This window comes from Lonchura striata, chromosome 1 (assembly GCF_046129695.1).
Source record: "Lonchura striata isolate bLonStr1 chromosome 1, bLonStr1.mat, whole genome shotgun sequence".
Taxonomy (NCBI): domain Eukaryota; kingdom Metazoa; phylum Chordata; class Aves; order Passeriformes; family Estrildidae; genus Lonchura; species Lonchura striata.
In genome coordinates, this window is record NC_134603.1 from 90,523,587 (window position 1) to 90,540,311 (window position 16,725).

Sequence of the window (16,725 nt, forward strand, 5' to 3'; positions counted from 1 at the left end):
ACTGAGCTAAGCTGATAGGACACTTCCTCTCCCATTAAGTACCGTGTTCTTTATTTCTGCTAAGCACAAATCCAAACTAGTACTCTTCTTTCTCTGTGTTATACAATTCTTTCCTGGGATTTATGCATATAACCTTCTAAAAAGGAAAGGACTAGGGGTACAGATGACTGAAAAGCAGGGCTTTTTGATTCACAGGTTAGTTAATTATTTTCTTTTTTTCTAATTTTATTTTGGTCTAAATCAGGCCACATTCACATTTGTGAATTCCAAAAGCTATGTCAATTCCAGGACTGCTCAATGAACTGGGCAGCCTTACAGTTTGGCCAAGGATGGAAACCTGCAACATCTAACATCTCTTTCCTGGGACATGCCCCATGAGAGGTGATTGCTCTTAGCAAAGATTCATAGGATCTCAAATGTGAACAAAGCAACTGTGGCTTAGCAGAATCTCCTTGCTACCTGGAATGCCCTGGACCCCACTGGCATGGACTATAATCACAGCAGCAGGATTGAGGAGTAGTACATAAAAAAGTTTAAAGCAGTTTATTAGTGTAATTGTTCTTGTTGATTAATTGTGGGGTGTTGCCTGTGTTCCTAAAGTAGGAGAATCCTTTCTTGTTGAAAATACTGCCCACAGAAAGCTGCAGTGGACAAGAATACAACACACAGAACATTCGAGTCAATTTAAAAACCAGCCAGTTCCAGCCAAAGGCAGTGGGTGTGATTCTGCACTGCTGTAAACTGATGCATGCAGATTGTATCAGGTCCTGGATTTCTCTACCGGTTAGAAGCGATTTGTCTTTCACATTCCTCTCCACTTGCCTTGTCTCAGAGTTTACATTTAAAAATAAACCCACAAATTACTAAAGTAGTAATTTGTCATGTGGAGTTATGGTTTGGTATTCCCTATTTTTTCCTCACAAAGGACAAAACTGCTACAGATGATTTTGGCTGTTAGATTGAGAATTTTTGTGCTCTCTAAGAGGAATAAAAGCCAAATACCAATTAAGTCACTTTGGAAGCACATAAATGTGTCTAAGCTTCTGTGCTGATGAAGCTGACCAGACAGTTATGCAGATTTGTCTCTCTGTGTCATAGTACTGCTGCTGCACAGCAGAGAGTTGAAGTGGCAAAATTGTACTGTTGACCAACACATCAAATATTTGTTATACCACTATGTTGAAGATTTACATTCTAAGAAAACTAGGCCATAATAAATTAATGTAGTTAGGTAGGAAGAGAGGTTTGAACCCTGAAAATACCGGAATACTAGAGGGATATAAATGTAGTGATCTCGGAGAAAAATCTCACTTATGGTCTCTACAGCCAGTCAGAAAATAGTTGCAGAGAAAACATTGGATTAAGGTGCAGTAGGGTAAAAAACTTATATAATAAAAAAATTATAAATACATATAAAAATATGTACTTAAATAGGTTATTTCTCAGCCTAATCTGAACACTGATTCCATCCAGGCTATGATTAAAGAGTTAAAGAAAAAACATAGGCCTTTCTTAAGCTGCACACCTACCAAAAAAAGTACAAACTTTAAGTCTTCTTTACAGATTTTGAAAATACAAAAAAAAAAAAAAAAGGAAATTACAGTTAATCAAAAACTCTAGAATCACAGCCACTCATAGCAGAAATGCATCTCATTGGTGATCTTATTCCTGTAGACACAGGATGGGCTTCTACTCATCAGCTTTAAACTGTCAAGGTAGGAATGTTGTGTAAGGTGTTTTTCTAGGCTCTCTTAACAGTAATGGCCAGCACCTCTAGAGTCCATTTCATCACATCTATTAATGTCTTCTAACATATAGTCATCTAATATCTATTAATACCTGCAAATAATTCCTCAGGGATGTTTCTTTCTTCATTTACAGTAAAGGGAATCAAGTCTCAGCTGAGAGCAGATGCTTGCCTATTAAATTGTTAGAACTGAGTGTGGTGGTTGCTATCTGTGACATCTTTCATCCCTTGAAAGAATGAAATGTGGGATGGGACTGTACTAGGCTGTTTGCAGAGAAAATGGCTCTGTCTACATTAATGTTTTAGCTCACCGTGGGACTGTATTTCTCTGTCAAATCAGCCCCATTTACTATGCTGTGTTTCACATTATAGAGCAGCTTAAAGTATACAAACTTTCTGATGATGTTAAGTGGAAGATACACTCCCAGGCAGCATCTAAACCACAATTTACAGCTATTCCCAAATTGCCCCCCTTTACATGTATACTGTGAATGTTGGAGCCTCAGTACCAACTGTTCCGCTCTGCAGAACCATTCCTATTAGGCTGCACTGCTTGCCAACACATACAAAGACACCTGATTCAGATCAACTCTGTGTTTCAAACTTGCTCATTAAAAATAAAAAGTAAGTATGATGGAGATTTTATGTAAATATGAAGAAGAAACTAGCAGAACTGTACACCATGGAATAAAGGTTGTGCTCATGCTGTTCAGGTTGCAGCTGACTAAGAGGAAGGGGCCATTGATTCCAAATTCTCTGAGTTTCCTTTTGCTGCTCCTTTGCCATGCCCTCATTTTGCAAAACTTAAAAGGGTTTTGTTCTCTTGACATGTTTTTTTCATAATAAGTCAGGTTGATTCAAACACTGTAATAGTGAGTTGAATTGTGGATTGTGTTGCCATTCATCAACATAAAAAATCCTTCGGTAAACAATCACACCCCTCAAAACCATGTAAGATGAGCTAAAAAATACAGAAGATCTTTATATTTTTTTATTTACCTGCTGTATTTTGTGCCTTTGTGATTCATGCTGGCAGGTTTCTGGACAACAGTGGTCCTGAGAAAATACCCATTTTCCCAAATTAAAGCTGAGATTTTCAAGTAATCACTGGCTCAAGCAGTCAAAATTTAAGCAAGCCGTTCAGTTTACAGGCAGATTTCAAACAACACAAAACCCAAAACTTTGGCCATTCTCTTGACCTACTGAGTGTCAGTCCTGTTAAGCCTGGCACCTGGGGATTTTCTTGTGTGGGTAATGCAAATATGTGAAGGAGAAGAAAGTCTGTGTAGTGGGGTCTGTTGGAATACTGGTATTCCAGGCCATTTTATGAGGCTGGGCTAATGTTAAGTCTCTGAAGCCAAAGCCTAAGGCAGTTCTTGTTGCATGCTGGAAGTTTTTTGGAACATTTTGGCTAATCATGGCAATAGCCTTACTACTCTTGATTTTCTAATAAGAATTATAAAATATTACAAGCTGGCTGGTTTTCTAGTTATTTGTGTTAAAGTTACAATCTGGTTTTAATCATTATTTTAAAAGGAAAAAAGGATACTGGGAATTACTTCTGGTATTTGTCAGTTGTACCCATGTTGCATTTTTAAGCATTTCAGCAAAACTGATATTATAATAGGAATGGTGTTTATAAAGACACTTATATTTCTGTTAAACAACTGTGCTGGGTCTTAAATGACAAGAAATTTTATCTAGCACATGCCAAAGGCATGCTGAAGATTTTTCCAACAGTTCTGATTCATCCCCTGGAATTCAGTTTTCTTAGAGATACAATATAGACAATAAGTTTATTAAGTCAGCTGTTTTAGTATTCATTGCAATAAAGAGATTATTCTTCTAGAACCCTCAGCACAACTGTTTCTGCATTGTAAAGCCAAACAAGACTGATTACTGCCAGAATTAATGAGACTTTCTATACCCATATGCCATATAAACTGTAATTCATCTGCAGTTTAATCACTAACTAAAAATTCAGAACTGAGACAGAACTCAGTTCAGTGATTCCTTGCAGGCTGTGTTCCTGTGTCAAACCCTTACACAGAAACCTGGAAGACAAGAAGCTTCCACAAACACACACATTCTGTGCAGCCATTAGAGAACAGGATGAGTGCAGAGTGTGCTGCTCTGCCAAGACCTCTCCCATGGGACAGAGATGAGCAAAAACCTCAAGCCCACTCTGGTGTCACTGCAGTGCCGAGGGAATGATTACTTTGAGAAACTTTCCTTAGCAATAAGTATTTTGTCTTTAAAACTTGCACAGGTTCTGTGAAATTAAATAAATCCATTAGGTTTTTATAAACATTTCTTATAAATAGGTAATCATTGGATAGATTAAGTCCTGTGTTCTGAGGGACAGAAATAATCTCTGTGCCACTTACAGAAGATCCCCAGAAAAATGGCTGACAGCTTTTCTAGAAGGAAGAGGAGGAGGTGTGGGTCACTGTGTCATTCAGAAAAGTAATTTACCTTAATTTTTCCTTCTTATCTATAGGAATCAAAGTATTCTACAAAATAAAACAGCCATGTTATCACCATTTAATATCTAGGAAATCAAAGCACAGAAAACGAACCCAGCTTTCCTGAAACCTGATGACAATTTGGTGGGAGAGCTGCAAAGAGAACCCCCATTTAAGGACTCCCACTTCTGTGCACTATCCACAGAAATGTGCTGCCTCCCAGTGCTGTCTAGATATACCAGGCATCTGTGGAGCTGTATTTTTAGGACTGATATTCTCTTTGTCTGGAACTGGGCCATGAAGATTCACAGTAAGCTCAGGACTGTAAATATCCCTCAGACTTTATGGGAGGAAAACTGGCATAATATCAAAGCAGAAGAAGTACTTTCTTAAATTTCAGTTTTGTTAACTGCTGTCATACTTGAAAGATTTCCCTGAAAATAAGAAAATACCCAAGAAAATACCAGCTGCAGCATGTTGTAAACAAGCAAAAATTAGAAAGGAGAATTTCTGCAGACTTTGTTATGTTATGGCAACAAGGTCATGTTTTAAAAAGTACAAATCATGGGGGTTTCAGAGCTTTTTCAGACTTAATGATTTGTGCTGGTCATTAAGTCATCAACAAAAAATATTTTCATTTCAGAGTAATACTGTAAATATTTGTTTTGTCCCATCCCATTTGGTTGTAGGGGAAGATCACATATCCCCATGTATTTCCAATGCATAGGCCTTTCTCAGAATTACTCTACCACTATAATGTTCACGCTCTAGGTATATCAAAATACTTTTCAAAATGCACAACCTCTTTTTAACATGTTTTTGAAGTGTCTTTGACCTTTGTTGATCCATAGCAAACATGCTTATTCTAAGGTGACATAAAATTATCTGATGCTGAAGTCTTCTGGAAAGGTGAAAAACCTTAAGATGACTGACATCAAGCAGGACATATGTGCCCATTATTTTGTGTGTGTCATGGCAGTCCTCAACATCATGAGGATTAGTTGTCTCCAGCAAGCACATCAGAAATAGTCCTAGAAAAGGTGAGAAAAAATGCAGAGTTCTGCTACATCCTGAGTGATTTCCAAGTGAAGTGCCAGGGGGAATCAGAATAGTGCACTGTCTTTGGTGGGACATTATATAGGTTTGATGAGCATACTTTTGCAATATTATAGGGTTGCAAGGTACAGCAGTTGTTTTGCCTCTAAACTGATGACTCCATGTCCCTCAATCTGCTATTTTCTGTGTGGAAGAATTCTTCCTTGTGAATTAGTGCTCTAAATTAGTTTTTCTGAGACACTGGACCAGTGTGATTAACATTCACTTTGCACAGGAAAGAGCTTGGATAGCTTCTGTATTCATTTTGCTTTTCTCTTCACTCCAGACACTATTCCTTCCACTCAGCAGTCATTCCCATGGATACCATTCGTTCCTGATTAACCCAGGAGAACTTCCCTAAACCATGGCTTGCAGGCAGCATATTTCCTATGAAATCCTCCCACATTGCTTGCAGCCAAAACATTAAAATGTAAAGGAAAGGAAAGGAAGGAAAGGTAAAATTGATCTTGCCTACAGTGTGTTACTTTCTCAGTCTTGTTGCCAGATGATAACAGGCAACTAACAAGTAGTTTGTGTTTCTAGGGAAAAACAGCTTGGTTAATAACATGAAAAAGTCAAGCATCTGAAGAAGTTCCAGGGATATCAGATGAAAATTACAGTCATTCTGCTAAGTCTGAGCTATGGGGTTGACATGGGTCTTAATCTGGGTAGCATGTGAAAATGTTGCCAGTGCTGAGAACAATTTTTGCTACAACACGTTATTAATACTTAATGTCTCTGCATTTTATCATTGTGAATATAGGAGGGTAATTAAACTGTTGCTGTAATGTAGAAATTTATGATGGCCTTTCTTTATGGATGTTAAATCAGTAGGCAAGGAGGACAGTATTAAACCACATGGTGCTTTTGGACCACCCACTGTTAATAGCAGTCTTCCCTTCCCTTCCCTTCCCTTCCCTTCCCTTCCCTTCCCTTCCCTTCCCTTCCCTTCCCTTCCCTTCCCTTCCCTTCCCTTCCCTTCCCTTCCCTTCCCTTCCCTTCCCTTCCCTTCCCTTCCCTTCCCTTCCCTTCCCTTCCCTTCCCTTCCCTTCCCTTCCCTTCCCTTCCCTTCCCCTCCCCTCCCCTCTCCATTTCCCTTTTTTTCAGAATGAGGTGGCAATGCTTCTCAAGCCAATATCAGAGAAGATTCAGGAAATCCAGAACTTCAGAGAAAGGAACAGAGGAAGTTCAATGTTCAACCACCTCTCAGCTGTCAGTGAGAGCATCCCTGCCCTTGGGTGGATAGCAGTGGTGAGTGACACACGGTATGGTTGGGAAGGCTGTTAATAGGCTTCTGGATGGTGCAGCCCAGAATAGTTCTAAATTTTGCAGAGCTCTGCAGTCTCATCTATATAATTCTTCAGTCTACTACACCCAAGAAGGTAATAAACCTAGTATGTCAGGGGAGGTGTCTGACTAATGTTTTACTTCCTTTCTTCTTCTGTTGTTTCCTGCTACCATGGGGTGATGCTCCTAGTCTCCTAAACCAGGCCCTTATGTCAAGGAGATGAATGATGCTGCTACGTTTTATACTAACAGGGTACTAAAGGACTACAAGAACAGGTATGTTGCCAAGCTCCAGTATCAGTTAGCTAGAGAACAGAGCATTAACCATACTCGTAGGGTTCACAGTGCTATCATGGGAAGTATTTTGTAAACTAAAAAGCATTTGATGAAACCTTCTTGCACTAGTATAGTTTTTCCTCCTCACCTCTGACCTGCAGCATGCTGCAATGAGAATGGCAGTAGCATTACCAGTGCTGGTTTTCACGCTCTGCACATTTTAAGATTATTTTTAATTTTTCTGGCATTCCAGCATCATGGAGCTTATATGCAAATGCCTATTTACATAGCAATGTGTGGCTAGCTGGCTGCTGTGCATCCTCCTCTCATGTGTGCTCTCATACTGTTGCTGTTCTTGCTCTTGGCTTGAAAATATGTATTTACATGGTAGATTATATATACAGATTCAAATTCCATAGCTTCTAATTTGATTTTTCTCTGTACCACTTCACTATTCTAAAGAGCACAAGGAATACACAAGAAAGTTCTGTGAATGATGTCTGTGAACTGATGGAGAAAGAGAAAAAAAATTGGGTCCTTATGACCTCTTTGAAAAGTCATGTATACATCCTGTTGACTTGATGCTTTTGAAGGCGAGATACTGGCTCTTGATTTTTATATCCCAATGAAGAATGATATTTGCTATTGAATTTTTCCTCTTTAGTGAGGAAAAGGTTTTAAATATTAAAACCTTTCACATGTATTTATGTTTCTTGTATATGTATAAATGTAAATTATATGCTATATATAGTATGTTATTTTATATATATTATATATTATTCCTAAAGCCTGAGTTTACCTACTGAAGGTAGTAACTATGCTGGGGTAACTGATAATTTTTACAACGTAGCACGAGTATTTACACTGGAGGAAAAAAATGTCTCATGTAATAGTATAAATAGAGTACAGTATTTAGGTATTCTTCCTTTAATAAGGAATTCTCTTCCTGTTTTTCACTTTATCAGACCACAATGTCTTCCAAAGTATGGAAGGCTGTCCCTTGACTTCAGTAGGCTTTGGATTAAACTTGTTGACCCAAGTCCTCCACATTATTAAGGCTAAAATTCCAAAGGAAATAAATAGAATGTAGACACACAAATCCTTGTAAGCCATCACTATTCACTAATAATTTGTTGTAACTATGGACTTGATCTTACAAGCAGCTTCCCTCTCCATATTTCCTTGTTTCGTTTATGAGTCTCATTGAAGGAATAATGATAAAGATTCTAAAGCCAGCTTGTGACTTGTACTTTAAAAATTCTTCATGTATAAATATTTTACTTGGATTACTGTAACATGACCCAGTATTGCCCTGGCCACACTGGAACATGGCAGCCAGAATATCTACAGAATCCATGGATACTTAATTTTCTAAAGTTCAGCACCCTGAAACTGTGTCTGGGTACCTGCTGCACAGCTCAATGTGCCTTTAGTGCTTTTTCAGTTGACTTTGAGCTTGAGAAGAATGGTGACACACACTTCTAGCAGGAAGCACTCTCTGCTAGAGGCATCCTTCGCTCTTGTTTGTCCTCTAGAAGGATGTAGATCTTTGCAATGTAGTAGTTTCTGTCTTTGCAGCACTGGACTGGTTTGCTGCCTGCTAACTGATTTGTCCATGGCTTTAAGGCAGTCAATGGGTTTTACCTGCTTTAAGCAAGAGCAGCACTGCTGTCTGTTTTTAAGTACATTCACACATAAATATTGCCTCTGTTTTTACAGTGACACACGCCATGTTGATTGGGTGAAGTCATATCTGAATATCTGGTCTGAGCTTCAAGCTTATATCAAAGAGCATCATACCACAGGTCTCACTTGGAGTAAAACTGTAAGTACTCTTTCTTTCTTCAAGAAGAACCATAAAAAGCCAGTAACCTGTTTGTCTTTTAATGTGGGTCATTAGTTCAGGAAAAATAAATATCTGTGCCCAGAACAGAAGTCATGGTCCATGGATTTCCCAACCAAGCCAATAAACATTTGAAATATAGGTGGAGATGTTCAGGCCATTGTGGTACAGGTTTGGAGGAAGAGAAAAGAATTACTTGGGATTATTATAGCCATAACTCTCAGCTGCAAATGGTAAAGAGAAGCAGACACAGTTCTCCATGCCTGTAGAAGATAGGAACAAAACAAAATGCAAAAAATGGAAGGGCATGTTAGACTAAAGGAAAACTGAGGAGCATATCATGGAAAGAAGAAGGATGGTGGGAAGAATCTGAACAAAGAGAGGGATTTAATAGCAGGGAAGACAAAGACGGGATGCATAACTTCATAGATGGATAGCTTTATAAAACTATTATTTTAGACATACAGAAATAGCTTCTGGAAACAGAGTAAATATAACTGCATACCTAATTATTTATGTTCCTTATATAACCTGCTTCTCTGTGTTACATCTGAGATAATAGCAATGAATATTTTTCTCTAAGAGAGGTATAAACATGAGAAATTAATTTTATGTTGGGTATAAATGTAAGAGTTTATGTCCACTATCTACATTGATGCAGTGTTCTATTTTACTTTAATAATGTGCTCATGTTTATTATCAGATTAGCAGAATGGCTGAAATATATTAAAAAAGTAATCAGCCTACTCTTTACTGATACCATCTCCTAAACCTACCATATACTTGCACATGCAGTCTTTCACTTCAAATTTATAATTTCTTAGGTGTACACAAATATCATTATTTTTAAGTGAGTGACTATTCAGAGGACTAATACAGGTCACCATTTGGTTCTTAAAATAAACAATTTTAAGAACTTGGGAGCATAGGAAAGTGAAGTAGAACTTTCAGATTAATGGCCTTCCAATCCAAACCATTCTGCGATTCTATGAAGTGTAGCTTAACATGGATTAAGAGTTGCAACACCCTTCCTGTGAAGACAGACCAAGAGGTTGGGATTTTTTCAGCAGGAGAAGAGAAGGCTTCGTAGAGACCTTTTTGCGACCTTGCAATATATAAACTGGGTTTGTGAGAAAGGCTGAGAAAGGCATTACCAAGGCTTGTAATGACAGGACAGGGGGCAATAGTTTTAAATTTAAAGACTGGATATAAAGAAGAAATTCTTCATTTTGAGGGTGATGAGACACTGGAACAGGTTGCCCAGAGAAGCTGTGGATGTCCCATGCCTGGAAGTGTTCAAGGACAGGTTGGGTGGGACTCTGATCAACATGGTCTATGAAAGGTGTCCCTACCTGTGGCAAGGGGTTGGAACTGAATGATCTTCAAGGTCCTTTGCAATCCAAACCTTCCCCTGATTCTATGGTAGCTGGAAAAATTGCTTTCTCTCCCCCTCAGTGGAGGTTGTAACCATGTAAGAGAATGTAGGTTACTTGTGCTCAGCAACAGACTGCAGCTTTCTCTTTATATGAAACACTGTACAAGGCCTTTTACATTTTTACATGAAACATTGTACAAGGCCTTTCAGTTCTCAAGTTTTTGAGTGCAATTTCAAACATGGGAGAGACCTGTGATCTTCATGTACATCTTAGTCTGAAGCAATACAAAAATGTTTGAACATGATAAATTAGAAGTCTGTAATTACTAACTATGTTGTAAGTTTCTATAATAAAATTTAAATATTAAACATGATTCTTTTATTTAGTACAAAATTTCACACTTGGTACATCCTATCCTGTTACGATCAGTGAACATGAGAAGACTTGATGATTTTTAAATTATTATTACATAAAGAAAAAGAATTGTAGTGTACACCATTAGCTGAATTAGCCTGAGAATCTGGGACAAAATTCATTCTTTTTATACAGAAAAAGAATAATCTTGACCTTTAATAGAATTTCACAAATATGGAAATAGTGTTATATGGTAAAGGTTTGTTACAGCCATTGGATGAAACAGGAGGAGCTCTCAGTGCTGTTGAGTACTGGTAGCCTTACTTGGAAGGTTAGCTGTTGTGGATTATGTTTGCCTGATCCTAAAACCAGTACCTCAGCCATCGTATCTTTATATTTCTCTGTCTTCAGCTGTCCAAGAAATTGCTGAAATCTAGGTGTGACTTGTTTATTTATATTAAGCATGGTTTCCTGCCAACAGTTCATTCCATCATGAGTGATGAGCCCACCACTACATGTGAAGTACTGATTTCACTTCGCTTTGGATATCACTCATATCTGGAAGTTGTCTTGGAAGTATGCTTCATTTAAATTATCCTTTATGTGATATGAGTCTGAAAGATTAAATTGCAGACTCATTTTTATGGATGTATGTAGTTTTTTAAGTTTTACTAAATGTGTGTGTGTGAGAAAATTAGAATCCAGTAAGTTAGCAGGTTGTTTAAATTGCTTAAATGTTATTCAAATATTTCTATGAAGCTTGGTAACAAATACATTCCAAAAAGTAATGAGTTGCTCAAGTGATAATTTCATTTCTGTTATAGATTTTAAAATGAGAATAGAAGTCACAGATTCACATTGGTCTGCAGAATCAGGGTCTAGACAAAAAATGTGATATATTTAAAGGCTGTAGATATAGACACAGACACAGTTTTTATTATTACAGACACATTGCACACAGCAGCTTCCACTTACATGCATAAAAGGAAAAAAGGAAAAAGCAGTAGTTTGGCAAGGCGTTAATAAAGTGGAACATTTATGGAAGGTAGACATTGGTGTGAAAAAGGTATTTTATTATAGAGGGAGAGAGAAGAGAGAAATGTCTTGGGGCATATAAGTACAGATTTCAAAGTGTATTATACCAATAATTTACCCTTCATATCTGCAGAAGTCAATAAAGCAATGCATGAAGTTTCTATAAAAAGCTCTTAAGTAGCACATTTGGATAGTTCTAACAAGAGTGAAGAGTCAGGAAGAATAGTAACTACTTCTCTCTCAGCTGTATTGTCAATGCTTGAACTCCAGTAAAATCCCAGGAGCATAAGCCTAGATCAGAGGATTTCCTATGCTTGGGTTTCCAGAAAGGGGATGGAATATTTAAGTTGGCGCTTGGCCCTCTAAGCTATGGGTGCTGTATACTGTGGTGTGCACATTTGTGTCCATGCAATATCCCAAAGCTGTGCCAATTCCAGCCCCCCATACCCTTCCATCAAGCTGCACAGGGCAGCTGCAGCCAGCCTTGGAACAGATCACTAGTACATAGAGGATAATGTTCCTGGCTCTGGCAGCAGGCACACAGGCAGACACTTCAGAGAAAAGAGAAAGAAATGCCTGAATAAATTAGAAGACAGACACAAAAACAGGTGCAAATGGTTGAAATAATGTCCAAGAAGTCACGTGTGACAATAACAGTTATCTATATCTGCTTTATAAAAAGTTTGTGATAAAAACAGATGTTCATGGATTTTTGGTTCTAACACAGTTCTATCTTACTTTGGTTCTGTGAAGATGTGGGACAATATTTTACTTATTAAGGGCACCCTGTTGAAATGTGTGTGACTGTGTGATGAGAAAGCCAAGGAAATAGTGAAGAATATAGTGTAGTTAAGAATACACTTAGAAGGAAATAATGTAGTTAAGGACCTTTAGACTTTTGTGCATCTGAACCTGTTTTGCTCCTCATGTGGAATGGTGGTACAGAACCAGACTGGACTGTGTGTATTGGCATTTCAAGGCACGATGGATATAGTTAGGATATTTGATGGTATTGTGCTCACAGAACAAAAGTACATATCTAATGTATGTTTGTGAGCAGGATTGTCCCCGAGAGTAAAAAAGTTCCATGTATTTTCAACAAAATCTAAAATAGTCATTTTTATTCATTGATTGTGCCTATGGCAGAGAAAATATGCTTGTCAGTGCAAGTCAGATGGATCTACAGTATTTCCTTAAAAGTGTAATTTTGTAGTTCATTATCTTGGATGTAAAGTATCCTTCTGCCTCCTACACCCTGTACTGAGTGGCCAACTGTACTCACTACATCTCAATTTAGCCATCTTGACAATGGGGACAATAAGCAATTACCAGCCTAATGGAGATTTGTTTTAATTTGCTACCAGATATGACATTCTTAGATGTCAGTGAGTCTTTGGAAAAAGCTGTTGTTACAATGAAGTATTTTAAGTGCCCAGGGTAGCATTTTACCTCTGCAGTAATTGTCATTTTTGCTTGCTACGTTTTGCTTCACTTTCTGTCTTTAACAAGCAATCCACAGCTGTAATACTGACCTGTCCTTTTTCAGTTCTTTCTGATAAAAAGCAAGTGCCTTTTTTTCCCCCGTTTTTTTTTTTCTTAAGAAGGGATTATCTTAAAGCATAGTATAACATTCTATTCTTTCTAGCCTCCACTTATTTTTGGTGATGCAAATAAATGAACAGTTGTAATACAAGCTCACAAGAATGCCTAATGAAAAGTTTGTTTGCTACAAGGTCTGCATGAGTAATCTGGGGGAAGTGAATCTTCTGCTGATATTTCTGCAAGTTAACCTTGCTGCAAGAAAACAACCAGCAATAATAAGAGACTGCTGTAGTTTCCATATATCAAATAAGTGTTAATACTCAAATCTTGCTCAAAGATAATTGTCTTGAATGTTTCAATTGCAGGTGGATCTGTACTTAAAATTTTGTTCTTTGTATACAATAGTAATTCAGGATGGATTTTACCAGCAGAATACAGAATTTCACTCAAGTAATGAGTGAAATCCTCTCCTCCTTTACAAATCTAAACAACTTAGGATGAAGTCTGCATATCTGTTAAAGCGAATGAGATTTACTTAAATCTTGTTTCCATTGAAGCCAGTATATTCAAGTTTTTTTTCCCCTGAAACGCATTTTAAAAAACATTTATTACTCCTTAGATAGCACTCTAAAAACATTCTTTAAAAGCTGAAATTCTCCACAAGCTCCACACTGAGAAGTACCATCATAATTCCTACATTAGCCTTACTGAGTGCAATTATCCTAGTCACAGGGCAGACTTGGGCATTTTAGTCTAGTCTAAAATAATTACCTCCAGACATTTTCTTGTAAATTGGCCCTGCCTCTCTCCTGTTCTATCAAAACATTTTCCTGTAATACATCATCTCTGTACATATTGATGTGAACAAGCTGCAAAAGACCAACTTCTGCAGGCAAAAGCCTCCTATTATCTGTCCAGTATCTCTTCTGTGCTGTGTTTAGTTTGACCTACTTATCAAGCAGCCATCGTCTGAGCCACTTCACTAAAGCTAAAGGTCAAAACTGTAGTGCCAAATTCCAGCCACAGCTATGACTGCAATCCCAGAGGCCTTATTCAGATAGAAGTAAGGGCAGCATAGATATACCAATTTAGATGCCTGTATCTTGGATAAGACATAGACATTTCCACAGTGCTCAGTTTTTTCTCAGTGATAGCCTTTTCTGTATACTTTCCATTCTTTTCTCTATCCTTCCCCATCCATGTTTCCTATTATCTTGTATTTTTTTGTTGAAAAAAATTGCATCCCTTAGTTGCAAGTATTTCTTTCTCAGAGAATAGGCAGTGTTCTGGTTTTTGGTACAGGATCAATTAAAAAAACTGGCTATCCTGGCACCTCTACAATAGTAGAGTAGTTGCCTCTTTGGTGGAGACTGCGTCAATTACATCCCTGTCCCTTTAAAAGAAAGTATTTTTGCTCTCTTATTCTAACAGTGGCTGAAAATATTTGTCTTTACTGTATATCAATTGTATTCTCTTAACTTTGACCAAGCACCATTCAGACATGTTAAGGGAAAACCTGGGTGAGGTATGCAGCCTCTTCCAGTGGAAAAGGGAGAGGAAATACAAAACTGAAAGTATGAAAAATAGAGAGAAAATGAAAGGTACATCTTTACTATCTTGCTTTACTTTACTATCTTGCTAAAGGGATTGGTCTTCTTCTTAACCAAATTTTTCCATAAGTAAACTATGGTTGAATCTGCCTGTTGGAGCACATTACTTGTTGGCAATTACATTATCATACAGTCCTCAAATGATTTAGAAGACCATGGCTGTATAAAACATTTTTGGTTGGGTAACTCTGAAGATGTAAGCATATTTTTAAATCCTGAACAGGTGATGAACGGCAAAAGCATATTACAGGGGGCTGCAAAGCTTGAAAACTCTGCAGATAAATAATTCTGCTGAGACTCAGTAATGAGAAAAGAACCTAGCCTGGTTTTTGTTGTTTTGTGTTTTAATTTACAAAGATTACATGGCCTGTAAGTCAGCTGTTTCATCCAGTAAATTGCAGCTCTCTGGGCAGCATGACTCCTTGCAGACAGGTGGCTTAAATAGAGGAGGTAATGGAACTGTTGTGCTGAGCTACTTTTACACAAAAAACACCTTAACAAGAGCTCTGTGCCTCTGAGTCACAGTCCACCTGTTCCCAGAGGTTGATATGTGATATTTTGAGCTTCACAATTCTTGTCTTTGGCTCTGCATATGTATGGAAAGAACAGTACAGAATTCTATAATAATTTTAGGTGTGAAACTAGGATTACTATAAAGGGGGAGAAAACAGTGATATCCTTCCTTTTTTTTTTTTTTTTTTTTGGGGGGGGGGGGAAAGGGGGGGGAAAGGATGTATTCCCAGTTAAGATTCCAGTTTGTCTGCTGCCATGAAAAGAAGGCTTTTCAATAAATTAAGGGAGGGATTCCACTGTGTGTCTCTAAGCCACCTGTTGCTTCAGCTGCAAATAGATACTTACCTCTTAATAGGAATGACCGATGAAATAGGTACTATATATCATACACACTCATAATCATTTATTTAAATGCATTACATAGATTTTTCTGGCTCAGAGTAAAATCAACCATTGCACTAATAGAAATGCATTTTTCGGGTTCTCCACAGCAGGTGCCCAGCACAAGAACTTTGTTCCCCTCAGTGTCTGTGCTGCACTGTGTCAGCCAAAAGCTGGATCAACACAGAGGAATATTGCAGGTGTTTGTACAGGGTCTGGCACATAAGCCTCTCATATCCCCAGAGATAGGAGCCTCTGACTAGGGCTCCTTGCTGCTGCAGTTCTACAAATATAGTAACAGTGACATGGAAGGCTAACCCAGGAGCTGTTCAGCAAGAATAGCTCAGGAAATAGTAACATCTGTGATAAGACATAAAAAGAAATTCTTACTGTCTCTCAGTAGCTGGGTTCAGACCTGAAGACATGTCAAGCTCCATATGGCCACTGAAAATTAGTGATAGTGTTGCACCCAGAGCACTTGTGTTACATATGAACAGAATTTTATTTCTCTAACAAGATTGGCTTTGCCCTGTCCTCCAGGGGAAGGAAGTCTTTAGGAGAAATGTGCTTAACAAGGCCCAGCTTCTCAAAAATAAAGGGCTTCACTCAGCTCTACTGTATTTCAAGGGAATTAAATGAGAATTTCAACCAGGCAGCTATCTCAACATAAACAATCATTTCTTTCTTCCAGCGAGCCAGTTAGGTGAGAAAAAGAAGTGTATGTCACCCTTCTGCCAGTTGTACAAGATGAAGGCAGAAATATAACATACTTTGAGGCTGTACCAGAATCCTGCAAACCCTTGCACAGTGACATTTATCAGACCCAGCACTGTAAGCAGCATCAGACACTGTCGCTAAAGGAAGCTTCTCTGCCATAGTCAATGGGAGGCATTTGGGTATCTCTGCAGATAGCCTGGGGCTATCCAGCAAGGAGCAAACCCTGACCCATTCCTGTTACCCCATTTAGAGCATGGCTGGAGGCTGAAGACAGCCCTGAGGCAAAATTTCTGGAATGTTTCATCCCCTACAGAGCTCTTAGTACATGGTCACAGGGCCTGCATCTCCTGTTCCTGATAGGACGTTACTCAGAGAATTACATTTTCCTCCATTTCAAAAAGCTCCAGGAGCACCAAAGCACATCAGGTTCATTATGATGCAAAACTAACAAATTAAAAGTTACAGCTTACTTTTGTGTTACATT

General features: G+C 38.1%; 1 protein-coding gene across 3 annotated transcripts in view; it reads left to right on the forward strand.

The window, feature by feature from the left end:
* The window catches only part of CAP2 (cyclase associated actin cytoskeleton regulatory protein 2), a 67,444-nt gene that overhangs the window by 38,510 nt on the left and 12,209 nt on the right, over positions 1-16,725 (forward strand). For all 3 annotated transcript variants that reach the window (XM_021552986.3, XM_021552979.3, XM_021552992.3), the window contains 3 exons: positions 6,415-6,558; positions 6,785-6,870; positions 8,590-8,695. In XM_021552986.3, coding sequence (XP_021408661.1) covers positions 6,415-6,558; positions 6,785-6,870; positions 8,590-8,695 — 336 coding nt within the window. The remainder of the gene's footprint in view (positions 1-6,414; positions 6,559-6,784; positions 6,871-8,589; positions 8,696-16,725) is intronic.